The sequence below is a fragment of the Cryptotermes secundus genome, unplaced genomic scaffold (assembly GCF_002891405.2).
Source record: "Cryptotermes secundus unplaced genomic scaffold, Csec_1.0 scaffold1771, whole genome shotgun sequence".
In the NCBI taxonomy this organism is placed as follows: Eukaryota; Metazoa; Arthropoda; class Insecta; order Blattodea; family Kalotermitidae; genus Cryptotermes; species Cryptotermes secundus.
In genome coordinates, this window is record NW_019735487.1 from 150,877 (window position 1) to 169,250 (window position 18,374).

Here is an 18,374-nt window from a genome sequence, read left to right on the forward strand (position 1 = left end):
ATATATATTTATCATATATATTGATAAATATTAAATGTTAAAAATGTTAAAATTGTTCAGGATTTTTCATTCCTACGTCGTATCTCACTATGCGAGTCACACCTATCCTCTTCTGTCGGAGCACTCTTTCTACTTTCGTGTGTGTATTGAGCTTTGTGTTGTGTCTTGCATCTGTGACTGCGTGTGTTATACCTGAAGATGGCACTTTTGTGCCGAAACATGTAGTGCGAGAGAGAGGAGTGAGATAGATGAGTGTATGCACTGGAAGACGGTTGAAATAAATCATGGACTTAAACATTAAGATATTTCCTCCCAAATGGAACATATTTTCTCATTCTTCCTTTTCGGTATTTCCATGTCATTAATTGAATATTTTAGTAATTTTAGTAGTTTACTTGGTCTCTTGTCCTTCCGTATGTTTTGTTTTAAAGAAATTTGTATTCGAAACTGCCTCTGCTGCAGCTCGGTGTACACCTTCCCACTCATGTTCCAAAGTGACACAGTACATTTGCTCGCGACTCAGCTGTGTTCTTTCGGGAGTCATCTTTTTATGGCCATGGGTTATCATAAAAGAGCAAGGGTGGCTAACATGTTGCTCCATGTTACATATGTGGCAACCCACGTTCGGAAAAAGAAATGTATGACTATAATTTTATATATTACTATATTCTTAGCTTCATGTTTACCGCATACTGAAAATTTCATAGCTTTATAGCGCATTTTATACCCATGAAATTGGTTGGGCTGAAGCAACAGAATGGTTTATTGAATTCACATCGAAGGCTGACTGCGCATAATAATTTTATATGTTCAGTTTAGGATATTTAGGAAATTGTTTCTATTAGCTGGATGGGTGATATTTCAAATTGACAGTCGGATAGAGAGTTTTGTAAAAGGAATAATATGCTTAAAATATTTTTAAATATATAATAATGATTCGAAATAAATTAACCTTTTAAAGCTATATGTACCACCTGCTTTAACATATTAAAACTCTGCCCACAGAGTTAATTATTATTTCAGTGGAGACGTGATGTGTTTCCTGTGAGGTACGAACTACATTTGTATATATACACTATTTAGGAGACATTCAGTACGTTTAGGGTTAACATACATTATACGAAATAAAATTCACAGAAAGAGGTTACATTTATCATCACTTGGCTGGGAGACAGCTTCGTAATTGCCACTGATGCCCACATGCACAAATAATTATCCTAAACCGTTTTTTTATATAGTGTAGTACACATATCCTTATCAAATTACTACCAGTACTTACATAATAAACACGATAATGTAAAGGAAAAGACTACTCACTCGTTCGTGACATACTACATGAATTGTATTTACACAGTCTGTTAAGCGGCCTCCGTAGTCTAGAGGTAAACTTCCCACCTCATGACTCGTGGTACGCAGGTTCAAATACCCGGCGGAGGTCGTCGAATTTTTAAGGGCGGAAAAATTCAGGGAACAAGTCCTCCGGGAGGGACTTTAAGCCGTGGGTCCCGTGTCGTAGATTTACGGTACGTAAAAGAACCTCATATCCCCAAAGGAGGTCACTGAGCTAAATTCAAGGATATTTCCCGCCCAACAGGCGTCTCTAACACCTCTGATAGATGGGGGAAGCATTATAGACACCGCTAAGCAAGTGGCCGAACTCGCTGGCTCGGTCGGGACTGATGGTACGCACCAATATCGGTAGGGCATAGAGACTGGTAGAATATCATAGAGGGAAGCACAGTAGATCAAACTGGTCGCGGTGCATGGGGAAACCCACCCTCTCCAATAACTAACTAACTACACAGTCTGTTAACGCTAGACAGTTCGATGACACGGTAAACCGAAATTGTGTACACTAAAGACTTTTTTATATGAAGATAAAAAGAAATCCAAGTTTTCTGGGTCATAGCCAATCTTTTAGGAAGCAAAGTAACTTATTTGATACAAGTATTAACTTGAATTTTGTTATATAGGTGTATACCAACTGCGCATGCGTCAATTCTACAGATGGTAACCTGACTAAGTTTCTAGAAGAAGCAGAAGGCGAGTCAGCATTGGTACATAATTTTGGATCGTACCAGGCAATGAACCAAATGTGCGAATCACAGTGCCCCTATCTGTGGCCATTTGTAGTCCTCGTCTTCCTAACTATGTTCTTCACGTTCCTCAGCACAATGCCGGCTTTATCCGCAACTCTCAGGTGAGTAACCTTACTATACTCCATCCACTCTGTGAACAAGGGAACGTCGTACATTGAATAGGTAACGTTGCGGGTAAAATAAGTCTTGTGTGTGTGTGTGAATTTCCCAGCGGCGCATGAATACCGGACATGTGTTGAAAACAGAATAGAGTGACGCCATAATGATGACGTAATAAACTTCATCAGTAACTGATGATGACGCAGATGGAGTATACAAACCTTTTTATCATTACTGAGTCAAAGCTCCGAGATCTGATGTTCTTACGACGTTGGTTCCATGTAGTGCACCAAATAGTTACAAACGTTTAGGGAGAATATATTGCCTCCATCTTCAAGGCATAAAATCCATCTTGGCCTATATTGGATCATATCGGCGTTTCCATACTGTACAGTGTTATAACCTAAAAGATCAGAACATAATAGGCATAGATTTATATTCTCGAGCTATACTGGGCACATATTATACCTAACATGAAATAAAAAGTACTTCCGAAACGGCGGAATTTCAATCAACAATGACCTAGTTTATATTCAGAAAAAATTCAGTGCACTGCTATGTACATACAATATTTTAAGTTTGTGTAGTCGGGACAAGGAAAGAATGAACACAGATTGTTTCTCGTCAGCGGACATAGCAGTTACCTCCCCCTTTTCGTGGTTTTTCCCGTCCCCACCAGTTGTTGCTTTTATTCTGATTATCTTTTGTTCCCTCTTCTTGCATCTCAGCTTGTTATTGGTGTATAGTAAAGTGGGGGAGCAGGCGGATGACTTGAGCCCACATCACACGTGTTCATTCTTTCTCTGACCCGAAAGTAGTTCTGAAGCCTACTGTGACATTGATTACAGGTGTGTACAGGATGATCAGCGAGCGTTCGCGCTGGGGATCCAATGGATCAAGGTACGGTTGATAGGGACGATCCCAGCGCCAATGGTGTTCGGAGCGCTGATTGACGAGACTTGCATCCTGTGGCAGGAATCGTGTCACGAGGACGAAAATGGCGCATGCCTCGTATACGACAACGAGTATATGAGCCGGTATGTAGTACAGTGTTCTGCATTGACGACTGATCCACTGATGGACAGAGTGACATACTCACAAACTGACTCACTTATTGTCTGACTCACTACGTAACTATCCACTTAAGAACTAACATAAATTTAAGTAATTTTAATTTAAAATTTCTAAGACAAATGCGTAGGTGGGTGGAAAATATTAAAATGGATCTTAGAGAGACAGAATGGGATGGATTGTATTGACTTGGCTCAGGATAGGAACCAGTGGAGGGCTCTTGTGAACACAGTAATGAACCTTTGGGTTCCATAAAATGTTGTGAAATTCTTGAGTAGCTGCAGAATCGGCGGCTCCTCAAGAGCAACTCAGCTTCATTAGTAAGTGAGTAACTTAACTCCTTATTGTGTATGATTTGAGGTTTCTATAGCGGTGGTTATGAAGAGTTCTGCATTCTGGAATATAATACAGTGTAGTCAATTTAAAGTCAACAGACGTTTCGGAAGAATATGCCGCCATCTTAAATGTAGAAGAAGCCAAGCAAAATAAAAAAAAAAAACGTGAAACACGTAAGAAACAGAGTTATTCTGTTTACTTCTAATGGACTACACAGCCTTATATTCCAGAAGATATAAATCTCTTTAATATCATATCAAATTTTCCCCCCTGAAATACATATTTATATATTTTTTACAGGTATATGTTAGCATTGGCGTTCATAGGAAAAGCAGCTTCGTTACTGTTTTTCTTCTTGGCTTGGTGGTTCTATATTCCGCCGTCTGGGTTTAAGGAGGCGCTGCAAGCAGCGACACCTACTTCACCTGACTTAACGGACGATGGCGCTAGCAGTATGCCATCCATTCTTATGAATGGACACGCGAATCACGTAACAACAATTTCTGGTGATACTTGAGATAAATACAGCTCGAACAGCTTATCTTAAACTATAAGAATTATATATGTTCCATTCCATTGTACAGACGAAAGGAAGATGCATGGAGCAGACGTTTTTATCAACATAAAGGGATAAATCAGGAAGCTTGGAAAGTTAATGAACCCAATACGCGTGACGCTGTTAATATTTGTACAATGGATGTGTCTGTGTAAGCTACATTTTATGGGCGTCTGGCTGTTTCACTTCTGTAGTTATGAAAATAAAAAGAACAGAACATCAATGGCCGTGCAAAAATGTTATATGTACACGTTAAGACTGGAATATTTGTCACATTGCTTGACTCTGTGTTCAATATAAAAACTGCAGCTCAAAATGAAGGAAAGATACGGTAATATAAGGCACTATTCACATAAACTGATATATATTTAATAGTGGTAGTAATTTATTTGAACTTTAGAAATGACTAATTACGTTTAATGACATTTCGAAGTTCTAAATCAGAATTCAGTCATAAAATTCATCAGATACGTTTTTGATGAAATAGGGGAGTCCCCATAAATTAACCCTTCAAACACTGAATTTATTCTGTTAATATATTTAAATTGAGTTCTTACCTCACAGGAAACACATTATGTCTCCGCTACAAAGCCCAACCGGTTAAAGCTGTTTAGGGAAACAGTCGCTGTTTATTGTGAGAACACAAATACACTCTGTGGGCAGAATAAGAGGTTTTATTATTTCAAAGAAGGTTGTGCATATAGTAACCACTGTGTTAATGACATAAAATGTGAAATTTGAAATCAGTTTTATTACGATTTCGATGTGGTTTGTATGTTCTAATACGGGAAATCAATATGACATTACGTGGTGAACAATACTTTGGTACAAGCTTTCTCTTCATCGGACAAATTCTTACGAAAACTAAGTCAGGAAATATGAGCACAGCCTAAGAAATCTGTGGTATTCACTAAGTATTGAATAATTACCTCAAAGAGAAAAACTTGTTTACATTTATTTTTCTTCACAATCGTCTTTCCCAACATTATTCACCATGATAAATATTTAGCGTGATGTGTGTGAGCTATGCTCAAGATGCAAGCAAAAACTTCTTCAGATCTTCAAGAAAATTGTTCGTTCTTCTTGTACCATTTTATTTAATATTTGAATATGCTGACAAATTCCCGTTTAAACGTTCCAATATCAAATTTCACGAAAATAATTTTAGTGGTTTTTGTGTTGTTCTATGGGTAGAGACTGACGAACGGAGTAATTTTAACGGCGGGTTAATCAGAATGGGAACACACCTGAGAATAAACTTTGATTAAATTAATAAGTTACATTGCAACGTTTTCAACTTTTAACTTATTCAGATGACTGTGGCCACGCCATAGCTCAAGCGGTTAGTCGCTGACTTCCCACCGCGGCGGCCGGGGTTCGATCCCGGGTCTGGTCAAGTGGGATTTGTGGTGGACAAAGTGGCGCTGGGGCAGGTTTTCTCCGAGTACTTCGGTTTCTCCTGCCAATCTTCATTCCACCAATTGCTCCACAATCACCCTCACCTATCATCTGGGGCTGGTACAATAGGCCAGAAGTGGCCGCAGTACAAGGGACTTAGTCCCACCCCACTAGCAATAAAGAAAATATATTCAGATGACCGCACTAGCTAATACCAAATTCACTCCTTGTAACTGGGACTATGGTTTCGAAACAAGTTTGAGACATATAGGCCTATGTTTGCCGGGCTTCTCTGTGTTGAATAATGGTAGCAAGCAAAACTTCAGAATAATGCCATAGTTTCGGCCATTCCGCCATAATATAAACAAACATAATATTAAAATGTGCGTGCAGTTGCTAACAAAATATTGGTTGTGAAATTCGTAAGTTACAGAAAACATTATTATTATTATATGTCCGGCAATAATCAGCCCACTAATTAAAGATTTTTTTTCCCCCTAAAATATAAATGTCTTTATGTTAAATGTTTCAATGAACGAGAAATTAAAAAAAAAAAGAGTGCGTTTCTACTGCTTGTTTCATACAGTGGCTTACGTTTGAAAATTTTTACAGAAAAAAGATATTTTAATGTGCATGCGTGTTTTATGTATGCAAATGTACAATTATTACTTGATGTTTATTTGGCTGTAAGTATGTTTGTGTGATATTTTATAATAAAATTGTACTTTCTTCATTGCAATTGCAGTTTTATTACATTCTGAAATTCAGTTATACGTTTCGATGAGCAAAGAGAAATCATTAGAGAAATACTTCACCAGAAATCAAGACGAATCTCTCTATTGTATCATTCATAACATCAATGAAGAGTGGTAGGTTGAGAGGCTTGGTTGCGTTAAAGGACCCTGTGAAGACCAATAATCTTCAGGTTGTTTCCCTTGTTGCTATTGGTCCTGGTTCTACTTCTACTTATTTCTGCACTCACAGCTTACATTTATACCTTAAAGAAGGAGACAACAAGTCCCTCCGAAGCGTTGCTTCCCAGATTACACTACGTCACTTCCCAGAAGTCAGTAATCATCGTAATCAAAACTATTGTGTACTTTTAGAGTTTAAAGTTACGGACAGGTAGACCAGGGCCATAAAGCTAACCACTCACCTTAATCTCGTGTCAAGGTCAAAAATGTGAAGCTACACCTCCACTCCCTTTTATGTCTACACGGCCGTGTAGGGACAACTTTAGATTTTCCTTCCGTTTTACATGTTGAGCTCAATCCCTTTAATGTTATACATATTAATAATATAAGAATTACTTCAAGGAACATTTACATAAACCTCATTGCGACAAGCACCGCTCTCTTATTACAAACATTCTTGAAACACATACAGCAACGCTGCTTTGACCGCTTTGACTTCGCACTCTCATTTTCAATATATAGCATTGACTCACTCCGTACGTGAGTGAACTCTATACTTAGTTATCTGAACTACATTTACGGTCCGGTCACGGAAATTACTCCGACTAAAGCGACGTCATGGAGAGCTCGTCTAAACTCTTCTGCCATCTATAGGCCATAGTACAAAACGTGAATGAGGCGCGCTATATAGTTGTTGCCCGCGATACGATGACCAACATAAACTTGCATAGTGCGTATACAGTGTTTAAAATTCTATAACTCCCGTAGACATGCGAATATTCTCCAGAGGAACTCTTCTCAACGAATTAGTTTATACATTATATCTCGAGTAAAAAAATATTTCAAAGAAATGTTATAGTTCGTAATCACATATATACTGAAATAATTAATCAATTATTTACATTTTAATATGCCTTTAATCATTCCTGTCGAACTACGGCCAAAATTACTGTAATATGTGAGCTGACCATCTACAAATTGTGGGAGCCTCGACGTCTCACAATCCTATAGGCCTCCACGGCCTGTTAGAGGGATAGCTTTACCTTTTTTATGATTCGAACGTTCCAATTATATTCCACTGATATGGACAGAAGTAAGAATTCCTCTGGAAAATTTGTGCGGACCAATCAACCCAGTCGGTGCAATAGTATATAAGAATAAATATTGCGTTTAATATTTTCACTAACCTCTCGTCATTCAAACACATATAAGTAATATCCTTCCCAAGAGAGAAAATAATTATTAATAATTATTAAATTGCGTAAGCAGATTTCCTGAAGAGAGCAAAATTATATCACCAAAATGCAAAGCTTTTCCAGTCCACTCTCTTGTCACATTTGAAGTTCTATTATGAAAGCAATGTATGTTACTTATTCCATGGTAAAACAAGATACCACCGGTTTAGTTTATCGTCTGGTGAGCTATGGATTATGACATCATGTAGCCTGTCAGTATTCAGCGCCAACTAATTACTGGGAACTGATATCATTGAAAAAATTATGATGTGAAGTCAAATTTCCCGGCCAGAACAGCTGTTCCAGCGAAACCAATGACTGCACTTCTGTCAGAATGCTGCTGCACCTGGGAGGCCATGTTGTTGCTAACTTCGACCGCAGCGCTCCTGCTGGCATTATACGCATGCGCAATGTGACAAACGAAAAACAGCTGTCTTGGTTTTGGTGCTTGGAGGCTAGAGCACCAACACTCGACAAAGAGACTGTTTTGTTGGAACGATTTTTTACCCCATTTTTTTATTTTTAGCTAATTTTAATTGTATTTATATTGGGGATGTTGTGTTTCTAAAGCACAGATGAATGTGTGTGGTATATTTTGAGCTTGATGTGCTGAAATATTGTGATTTAGTGAATGTTTAGAGTCTATACAAAAGAGGTTTTTTAGTGTTGTGGATTTCTTCGTTACTGATACCTCTGCAGCTGGCCAGCGAAGAACACGTCAAGGCATTGACCTCGTAATAAAAGATTCTGTAAGTTCTTTTATCATACACATGTGATGTATTTTACATTGTTCTTGCATGTAACGGTTTCGCCTATGAAAGGATTATTTGGAATGATGAAATGTTAACACAGCATATCCCACACTGGCATTCTATATTTATTTCTCGTGTAATTCTGAGATACAGTTGATTGATAAAAAGAATGTGTGGTTTTACGTAAAATTGAAGTTAAAAACACAGAATAAGCTTTCGAATATTTTAAATATATTCCTGTTTGTTACTAAACTGAATCACTAGATAACTAACTCAAAATATTTGCTTTTATGTGAAAAATTATACACTTATATATTTGACTTATTTAGTAAACATCATGGCCAAACCTTGTATGCTTCAAAATCACAAAAAATATTTTTTTTNTGTGGTTTTACGCAAAATTGAAGTTAAAAACACAGAATAAGCTTTCGAATATTTTAAATATATTCCTGTTTGTTACTAAACTGAATCACTAGATAACTAACTCAAAATATTTGCTTTTATGTGAAAAATTATACATTTATATATTTGGCTTATTTAATAAACATCATGGCCAAACCTTGTATGTTTCAAAATCACAATTTTTTTTTTAATAAGGGTAAATATCAAACTTCGGTATTAATAAAACCAACATTTTTGTACCATTGAGGGCTATCGGAACAGAGTTTTTATGACTTGTTTACGTGTAATTTTCTTACCAATAGGATTCAAGGCAAGAGAAACCTCCAATATGACGTCCCTAGTAAGGGATCAGACCCTTTTGTCATTAAATGCTTTCGAAGACATGGATGAATACTGTTCGTGAATTGACAGTGTTCTTGAATGAATATGAATCTCATCCAGGTCGTTACTGTACATTTAAAATCGGGGTTTTGTTTTTGGTTGCTATAACTTTTATTAGAAAGATCAAATCAGGGAGGATAAGAAGGAACGAAAAGAAATAACACAAATATGGCCAGAAATTCTGAAGGATGGAGGCCACTTAGAAAAAGTAGGCTTGGATAGGAAGATAATATTAAAATGGATGTTCAAGGAAGTAGGGTGTGAGACTGTGTTACTCATCAGGCTCAGTATGGATCAGTTCGAATCCCAGACGAGACACGGACTAACCTGACTAAGGTGTTTCGGGGTTTTTCCAGAGTTTCTCCAGGCAAATGCCAGGAGAGGACTGTAAATTAGATTATGGCTGCCATCTTATATGTTTTTATGAAATTTATGATTCACTAATAATCCCACCATTCGACGGTAAATAGTCTGAGCTATTGGCAGCGTTGTTTAATAAATTGTATAGAAAATTCGTAGGTGGGACGAGTTTTCTGGCTTTTGTAGGCTCAGTAATGAATTCTCCATAGAAGTAAGGGAATGCTTTTATTTTAGACTTGCTGAGTGACAGTTCACTTCCCAGCAAGGACTGTGTTCCGTGAGTTAGTTCAGAAAAACAGTTTAGAGCAGAGATGAACTGTCAGAAGTAAAAACATGCGAAGTATTAATTATCAAGGATCGTTTCAGTCTTGCACAATGAATAAAGTCATTAAACCTGTTCTTTATATCTGTAACTGGACCCCCACATATATTATATTTTAAAAGTAAGTAAAGTTATCCCTATAACAGGCCGTGGAGGCCCATAGGGTTGTGAGACGTCGAGGCTCCCACATTTTCTCTAAACAATCGGCTCAAAGATGGCGGTGAGGTTGTCAGCCTTACGCGCCAGCCGCCTTTTACCCCCAGGAAGATTCCTGGTACTCATTTCTGTTAGAGGCTGAGTCGACGCCAGGGCCATAGCGCGGCTGGAATAGTTAGGTAAACTGAAAATAATCCACCTCATCGGGATTCGATCCCGCGACCTTCCGGCTTGTAGCGTAGTGCCTCAACCAACTACGCTGCCGCGATTACCTATATCAAAGAACTAATCAACTCCACGGAGCTGAGTCCAACTTGAGAAGTCGCCAGTTGCTTGGCGACTCAAGATATTCCTAAAATTTTAATGAACCCGAAGTTTCATTACCGTGTTCACGAGAGCTCTCCATTGGTCCCTATGCTCAGCCAGATCAATCCAGCCCATACCACTCCATCCTATATCTCCAAGATCCATGTTAATATTATCCTCTCACGTCCAGGTCTTCCTAGTGGTCTCTTTCCTTCTGGAATTCCCACCAAAACCCTATATGCATTCATCTTATCCCTATGCGTGTTCCATGCCCTGCCAATCTCATCCTCCTTGACTTGATCATTCTAATTATACTTGGAGAAGAGTACAAGTTATGAAACTCTTCATTATGTAGTTTTCTCCAACCTCGGCGCTGGATGGACATGAGTGATCAGCTTCACGCCCTGGCCGCTTTGCCCTGGGCTAAGAGCTGCTCTGGACACTTCGGAGTATAGAAAGATCTTTTGACCCTTTCCTGGAATCGAACTCCCGCCTCCAGCCCGTATACTGTCGTGATACCGACTGAGCTGTTCCGCTAAAAGAATGAATTCTTGATCTCAACAAGCCTTGATACCAGTGTTACATACTATGAATATATATTTTTATATTTTAATTGATTGGTATATATGTGGTTTGCGCATGTGTTATGGCCTTGTTCATCCATGGTACCATGACCTTCTGAACCCACTGCGTCTCCATTACATAAAGCAATCGGTTAATTCTGCGTAGAGCGATGATAGCTACTTAGTTAGATAATCATACGAAATCCATTAATAGAACTAGTTAACTCAGCGGTCCCGCTTCAGGCTTTTATTCGAGATATGACGGCCGGAACACAGGCTATCCAAACTGAGATTCCTCCAGGTAATAACATAGGCCACGACCACTTCGTTCCACATTGAAGAATAAGACGGAAAGATTATCTTGAATGTGGTAAATAAGGATTTGAAAGGAACTGGTGTTTTTTTTTTACTTGTATTATTCATCCATTCATCTTGAGTGATTCGTAGGTCATTTAATAGTTCTGTTTCACCTGAAAGGAATGTCTAGTATTGAATGATATAGAAAAAAAACCTCCGTGGTTTTAGTCCGCAACTGAAATATACAGACTGAGCAACCGCCGCTTGTCGGCGAAGTTAGTACCAACTTTAGTGGGTAGAGGGTGTCGCGTGGTCAGCGCAACGAATCCCCACGGCCGTTAATATCGGGTTTCTAGATCGGGAATGCTATAGAAACGTGTTGATAAATGGTGAATAAATAAGAATTTGGAAGTAGAGGGCTGATTGGTTTAGACATCTTCCCTGGGAAGATCTGGGCAATAAGCTATTATTTTGCGGGTTGGGGATTAGTTTTTATGACGTTACTTTTAACTGCGCAGTAAAGAGAAACATTTTCACGTGAATCATGCGTTAGAAGTTTTAGAGAAGTTGTAACAACTTGGTGTTTTGTTCATAGATAAAAGTTAATTAATTTAGCAGACGTTCCTCTAATTTTCTTTTAAGGTTTAAAGACAAAGATCTTTGTTTTCTACGTTTTACTCAATACGTAAGCTAGGAGGACTATGGAGACATCTGTTGGTAGAACTGTGAAGGACAAACCTTCGGTTTCTCAAGGCAAATGCTGGAATAGCCCTTAAATAGTCTATGCTCGGATTATTTTACAATCATTTACAATAGGAGCCAGGATTCCTCAGTCGGTGTAGTGACGGGCTACAGCCCGGATGGCTGGGGTTCGATTCACGGCAACGGCAAAAGATTTGTCTCTTCTCCACAGCGTCCAAACCGGATCTGGGACCCACCCAGTCTCATATTTAATCGGTACCGGGGTTTTCTCTGCAGGGGAAAATCGACCAGGGCGTGAAACTGACCACTCACCTCCATCTAGTGCCGAGGAAAATAATAGTGGAGCTATACCTCCATTGACATACCTGTTCGTGGCATAGTACTTAACTATTTAAGCACAGGAATATATCTACCTTTTTAGTTTTATAATTTGAAATAATCCTTTCCAGCTGAAAAATCGTCGTTATAAGGACAATTAATATGTCTTTGATACACGTACGTGTCCTGCTCATATCACTCTCGTGTTCAGACCACCCTAACAACAGGCCTCTTAGAGGAAAAGTGCAAATTATGAAGGACCGCAGTAAGCAATTCTTTGCATCTTATTGTTACTTCCTCATTTTGGCACGTTCTCAGCGCAAAATTGCAACTTAGAAAATTCGCAGTGGATTAGGTCGAGTCCATTAACTGAGGTAAGTGTTGCGGGTTGTATATGAATTATACCAAATGCTTAGATACAGCGCATCACCCCTCCTCCCACAATGTAACCGGAATCACTGCCTCCCCTACTTCTTGCCACATTTCACTTCATACTTAAAAGCCAGAGGATAGGTCTAGAAACTCTGTGAATATGCAGTGTGGAGTTTTTTTTTTCAATGGCTCTTCCAGCCCATTCAGGGTCCTGATCTCTTAACCGCCGTGGAGATTCGTTGCTCTGACTAGACGACACTCTCTATCCGCTACATTTGGCACTAACATCGCCGACAAGCGGCGGTCGCTCGGTTGGTATAGTTCGCATGCGGACTAAAGCCACGGAGTGTATAAATCATTCTACAGACGATATGACTCCTTACACTAGTGAACAGCTCGTCGCAAGACCTCTACCTAAACGCAGGACAACACAAACACAGAATAAACGCAAACACACCAAACATCATGCCTTTAATGGGATTCGAACCCGTGATCCCGGCTTCCGAGCGAAGGAAGACAGTTCATGCCTTAGACCGCGCGGCTACTGTGACCGGCAGTGTATAAGAATAATATATAAGAATTCAGTCCGTACCTCACAGGATACAGATCCGAACCCAAGGTCCCGGCTTCCGAGCGAGCGAAGACAGTTCATGCCTTAGACCGCACGGCTACCGTGACCGGCAATGCATAAGAATAATATATAAGAATTCAGTCCGTACCTCACAGGATACAGATCCGAACCCAAGGTCCCGGCTTCCGAGCGAGCGAAGACAGTTCATGCCTTAGACCGCACGGCTACCGTGACCGGCAATGCATAAGAATAATATATAAGAATTCAGTCCGTACCTCACAGGATACAGATCCGAACCCAAGGTCCCGGCTTCCGAGCGAGCGAAGACAGTTCATGCCTTAGACCGCACGGCTACCGTGACCGGCAATGCATAAGAATAATATATAAGAATTCAGTCCGTACCTCACAGGATACAGATCCGAACCCAAGGTCCCGGCTTCCGAGCGAGCGAAGACAGTTCATGCCTTAGACCGCACGGCTACCGTGACCGGCAATGCATAAGAATAATATATAAGAATTCNAAACTGTGTAGTATAGATGTCTCATTTTTTGGCGGATTTAGAATGTTACGTCACGAAATGAGTTGCGCAACACAAACGTGGAAGTTTACGCTGCATTCCATACACTAAATGTAATCGTTCTGAACTACCCGCATTCTTGTATGAGAAGAAAAATGGAAACATCACACATCATAGCACGAATTCAAAATAAAGATATTTATTTTGTGGGTTTTTGTTGAACAGTTTAGATTTCCAGCTACATTTCTCTTCAACAAATCCTAATTTACTTAAGCACATAAATGGATTTTTTTCCCGCATAAACATTAAACAGTTTCACAATTTTTATTTAAATTCAATATGGACGACAAACACTAATTTTCGTCTTGTTCTCGCTCTTGAAGTAATGTACTACTTCAAGAAACTTACTCAGTAACTGTGTTTTGTTGTGTTTCTTTTATTGCTAGTGGTGTGGGACTAAGTCCCTTGTACTGCGGCCACTTCTGGCCTATTGTACCAGCCCCAGATGATAGGTGAGGGTGATTGTGGAGCAATTGGTGGAATGAAGATTGTCAGGGGAAACCGAAGTACTCGGAGAAAATCTGCCCTAGCGCCACTTTGTCCACCACAAATCCCACTTGACCAGACCCGGGATCGAACCCGGGCCGCCGCGGTGGGAAGCCAGCGACTAACCGCTTGAGCTATGACGCGGCCGTTTTGTTGTGTTGCCTCAATGACAGTTTCAGTGGCTGAGATTTCTTTTCAATAAACTTGGCGTTCATCTGTATCTATTTATCTATTATGTCTCCACAGCCCTTGTGGACCTTGGCCGCTTTTTCAGTTTCTTAATCTGTACAAAGTCGATAGGACTCCTTGGATAAGGGAACAGCCCATTCGCAAGACCGCTACAGAACACCTTTGCACTTAGTTGCTTACTCTAAAGCAAAGGCTATGGCTGAATTACTTATAGATAAAGGGGCTGATATTGATGCTCGGGGCAATATTGACTGGACGTCGTTACACACAGCTGCTTTCTTTGATGCAGAGGATGTAGCTGAACACATTGATGCAACGAGTGGGATTGGATAAAACTGCATAATGAGGAGCTTCATAACTTGTACTCTTCTCCAAGTATAATTAGAATGACCAAGTCAAGGAGGATGAGGTGGGCAGGTCATGTAGCACGAATGGGAGAGACGAGGAATGCGTATAGGATATTGGTGGGAAAGCCAGAAGGAAAGAGACCACAGGGAAGACCAAGGCGTACGTGGGTGGACAATATTAAAATGGATCTTAGAGAGATAGGATGGTATGGTATGGATTGGATTGGTCTGGCTGAGGATAGGGATCAGTTGAGGGCTCTTGTGAACACGGTAATGAACCTTCGGGTTCCATAAATGCTGGGAAATTCTTGAGTAGCAGCAGAAGGCTCAGCTCCATATGTAAGTAAGTAAGAAGACGGGGGCCGGCGCCTGAGAAACACTGCGTTAGACCGCTTGGCCACTGTGATCGTCCTCGTCTGTATGTAGGTCCTCCAGATTGTATCTTCGAAACTGCGGGGAGGCTGCGCAAAACCTCGCTGTGTCTTAGAGGAAACAGGAGTTCCGGGCTACTGATAGTCCGGCACTAACATCGCACGGTTGCGGAACTAGGGACTCAAGGGGAAAGTGTCATTCTCATCCTTGCAGCAGTCACACTTCTGCCATCACGCTCTAAGAGAGAAATTTGTTGCTAATTTTGTCTGCAGCGGAATACTGAACTAATTATACGCGCTTTAAGCATTTGGCTTCACTACACACGTTTATAACTCGGTCAGTATAGCGACAGGCTATAGGCTGGATGACCGGCCTTCGACTCCCGGCAGCGTTAAAAGATTTTTCTTTACTACTCAATGTCCAGCCCTGCTCTGAGGCCCACTCAATCTTCTATCCCTGGGTACCGGGATCTCTTTACCCGGGGAGTAAAGCAGCCATGGCGTGAAGCTGACAACTTAGCTTCATTGCTCTTAGTTCCGAGCCGTTTGTATAAGTGGTCAATAAAGCCACTGACCAATCCAAAACCCCGTCGACAGTCACTCCTAAATCGTGACACTATTTTGGTAATTAAAGTTCTGAAGTAAAATCTCGTATCCCATATTTACCTAATTATATTATCATTTTGGTACACCTGAGTGTCTGTATTTTAAGCAAACGAACTTACAAAATACGGACTAAACGTAAGGAAAAGCTTCTCCCATGACTTCATCGCCCCCAAACACGTACACGTGTGCTTTTAATTACATATTTCGTCATGATGTGTTGGGGGGTGGGGCATAGATGTATCTGTTCGTGACTTTTGACTTAAATTTCAGTGTTCGATCCACCCAACGTCCTATCCAATGGATACCAGGGGTTCTACCATGGGGGGTAAAGCTCCCGGGTCGTGAAGCTGCCCACTCACCTCCAGCTAGTGCCGAGGCCAAGAAAATATGGATCGATACATCCACTCCTCCATACGCCTTCATGACGTAATGCTTAATTAGTTAAGCACAGGGACAACTTTACCTTACATCTGTAGTGCCTCTGTGACATATGTAAGAGTTTTATCACCATGAGTTGAGTTTCTGGAATTATGTAATGTCATTTTCTGCACGTCAGATAAAACGGCGAAAGCGCCGTGACTTACTCATCTGATCTGCCGAGATTTCTCAACTCGGTATTGATTTTATAATCTCAATAGAAGACATTAATTTGAAATCATAGGCGTAGATGTTGTAGAAGGTAAAGCCATTCCTTAACCACATCGCCATAAAGACGTACGAGGGAGTGGAGGTCTAACTCCATCGTTCTTTAACCTTGTTTACTAGATGAAGGTGAGTGGTCAGTTTCTTTCCCCTTGCCGCTTTACTCCCTGGGGGTACCCTCGTGGGTCTCAGAGCCGGTCTTGACGCTATGGAGAAGAACAAAGTATTTTTTTGCCTACAGACATTCGAACCCCGATTCCTCGGTTATCCAGACCGTAGCCTAGTAGCTGTACCTACACGGTGTAGATGGGGATAATATTAAAATGGATAGGCTGGGGGTAGGGACTGTTAGTGAACGTTCAGGTCTGCAGAAAGATAATTTATTCACAAGATGAGCAGCGTCAGCTTATCAGGAAGGACTGTGCTGCTTTGTTAGTTATGGAGAAAGCCGCTGCTGTGCATAACGTATAATTCGTTTCTCTGAAAGTAGGCCGTGCTGTTCACACAACTCTCAAAAACTGCCATGCAAGATGGCCATGCCGCGTACTTCCTTGGTCAGTAACCTTATACCCGTTAACGTAATAGACCGAATTGATAAACCGTTAACTGAATCTCTGGTGCACTTAAAAGGTAAAGTTTCCCCTGTGTGTAATTAATTAAACACCACGCCATTAAGACGTATGGAGAAGTAGAGGTATAGCTCCAGCGTTTTAACTTGACACTAGATGGAGGCGAGTGGTCAGTTTCACGCCCGTGCTGCTTTATCATCCCCCGGAGGCTGGGTTGGCCCCAGAGTTAGTGTGGGCAATATCGGGAGAAGAGAAACTCTTTTGACCCTGTCCGGGAATCGACCCTCAGGACACTGCGGTAAATATAATGAGTTTACATACGCTAACATAGTAACTATGTGAATAACATTGATGTGTGCTGTGTCTAAGACATCTTTGAGAATGCGTCATCAGATAGTGAGGTAGATGCTTACGTCATTGCAAGCCTGCTTCTTGCCTCTTGTTCGTTGTTTGCAAGGCACATCTTCGACATTTGAATACAGAGACAGTACGTTCATCCGAAACGTTGATGAAATGCTTCCAGACTGCACGACGTCGCGTCTCAGGAAGTAGAACTTTTCATGCTCACTGCTGTGAGAATCTTAGTTCTCATTAGTTGTCGTTCTTGCTTCCTAAGGGGTGTCTCAGGGTCGAATCCTGGCCCATGCACTGACTGCCCTGGTTGAGGTATTTCATAGTTTGCAGTTCTTGTAAGGAATCCCGCCATAATAGATGTACCCTTTCGAATTAAGCTGTATTACAATCACACCGCCATTCGACGTCATACTGTGGCCCTGGGGTCGACTCAGCCTCTAACAGAAATGAGTACCAGGAATATTCTTGGGGGTAAAGGGCAGCCGGTGCGTAAGGCTGGCAACCTCACCGCCATCTGTGAGCCGATTGTCTAGCAAAATATGCGAACCTCGACGTCTCACAACTCTATGGGCCTCCACGTCCTATTATAGGGAGCCTTACCCTTTTTCTCGACCCAAAGACCGGCTGTCATTCTCAGGGTTATTATTTTTCCTCATAATCAGTAGGCAAATGCCGGGATAGTGCCTTAAATCAGGCCACGATCACTTCCACTCTAAGTCCAGTTCACTATTCACTAATGCTCCTATCACTCGAAGCAACTGAAAAAACATGAAGGCATATGGAGAAGTGGAGATATAGCTCCATCATTCATGACATCGGCACTGGATGGAGGTGAGTGGTTAACTTAACGCCCAACCGCTTTACCCCGCTTAAAGAACCACTGTACCCGTTGGACATGAGCCTGGCCCCTGCCGGGAATCGAGCCCCGACCGTCCAGCCCATATTCCGTCTTTATACTGACTTAACTATCCCGGCAAAAGAGGTAAAGTTGTCCTTGTGCTTAATTAATTAAGCATTATGCC

General features: G+C 40.8%; 2 protein-coding genes and 1 long non-coding RNA gene across 4 annotated transcripts in view; 2 read left to right on the forward strand and 1 right to left on the reverse strand.

Moving 5' to 3' along the window:
• The window catches only part of LOC111869469 (solute carrier organic anion transporter family member 4A1), a 90,805-nt gene extending 86,435 nt beyond the window's left edge, over positions 1 to 4,370 (forward strand). For both annotated transcript variants that reach the window (XM_023861037.2, XM_023861038.2), the window contains exons 11-13: positions 1,974 to 2,200; positions 3,047 to 3,235; positions 3,906 to 4,370. In XM_023861037.2, the coding sequence (XP_023716805.1) occupies positions 1,974 to 2,200; positions 3,047 to 3,235; positions 3,906 to 4,122 (633 nt within the window). In that variant the 3' untranslated portion in view covers positions 4,123 to 4,370. The remainder of the gene's footprint in view (positions 1 to 1,973; positions 2,201 to 3,046; positions 3,236 to 3,905) is intronic.
• Positions 2,140 to 4,757, reverse strand: LOC111869470. The gene is made up of 3 exons (XR_002843670.1): positions 4,719 to 4,757; positions 2,420 to 2,601; positions 2,140 to 2,229 (listed from the first exon to the last, which is right to left on the reverse strand). It is a non-coding gene; the product is annotated as an uncharacterized LOC111869470 (long non-coding RNA).
• Positions 4,758 to 8,151: 3,394 nt separating this feature from the next.
• Positions 8,152 to 18,374, forward strand: part of LOC111869472 (solute carrier organic anion transporter family member 5A1) — a 70,409-nt gene continuing 60,186 nt past the window's right edge. The window contains exon 1 of the mRNA XM_023861039.2: positions 8,152 to 8,457. The gene's annotated coding sequence lies outside the window, so the exon portion shown is untranslated. The remainder of the gene's footprint in view (positions 8,458 to 18,374) is intronic.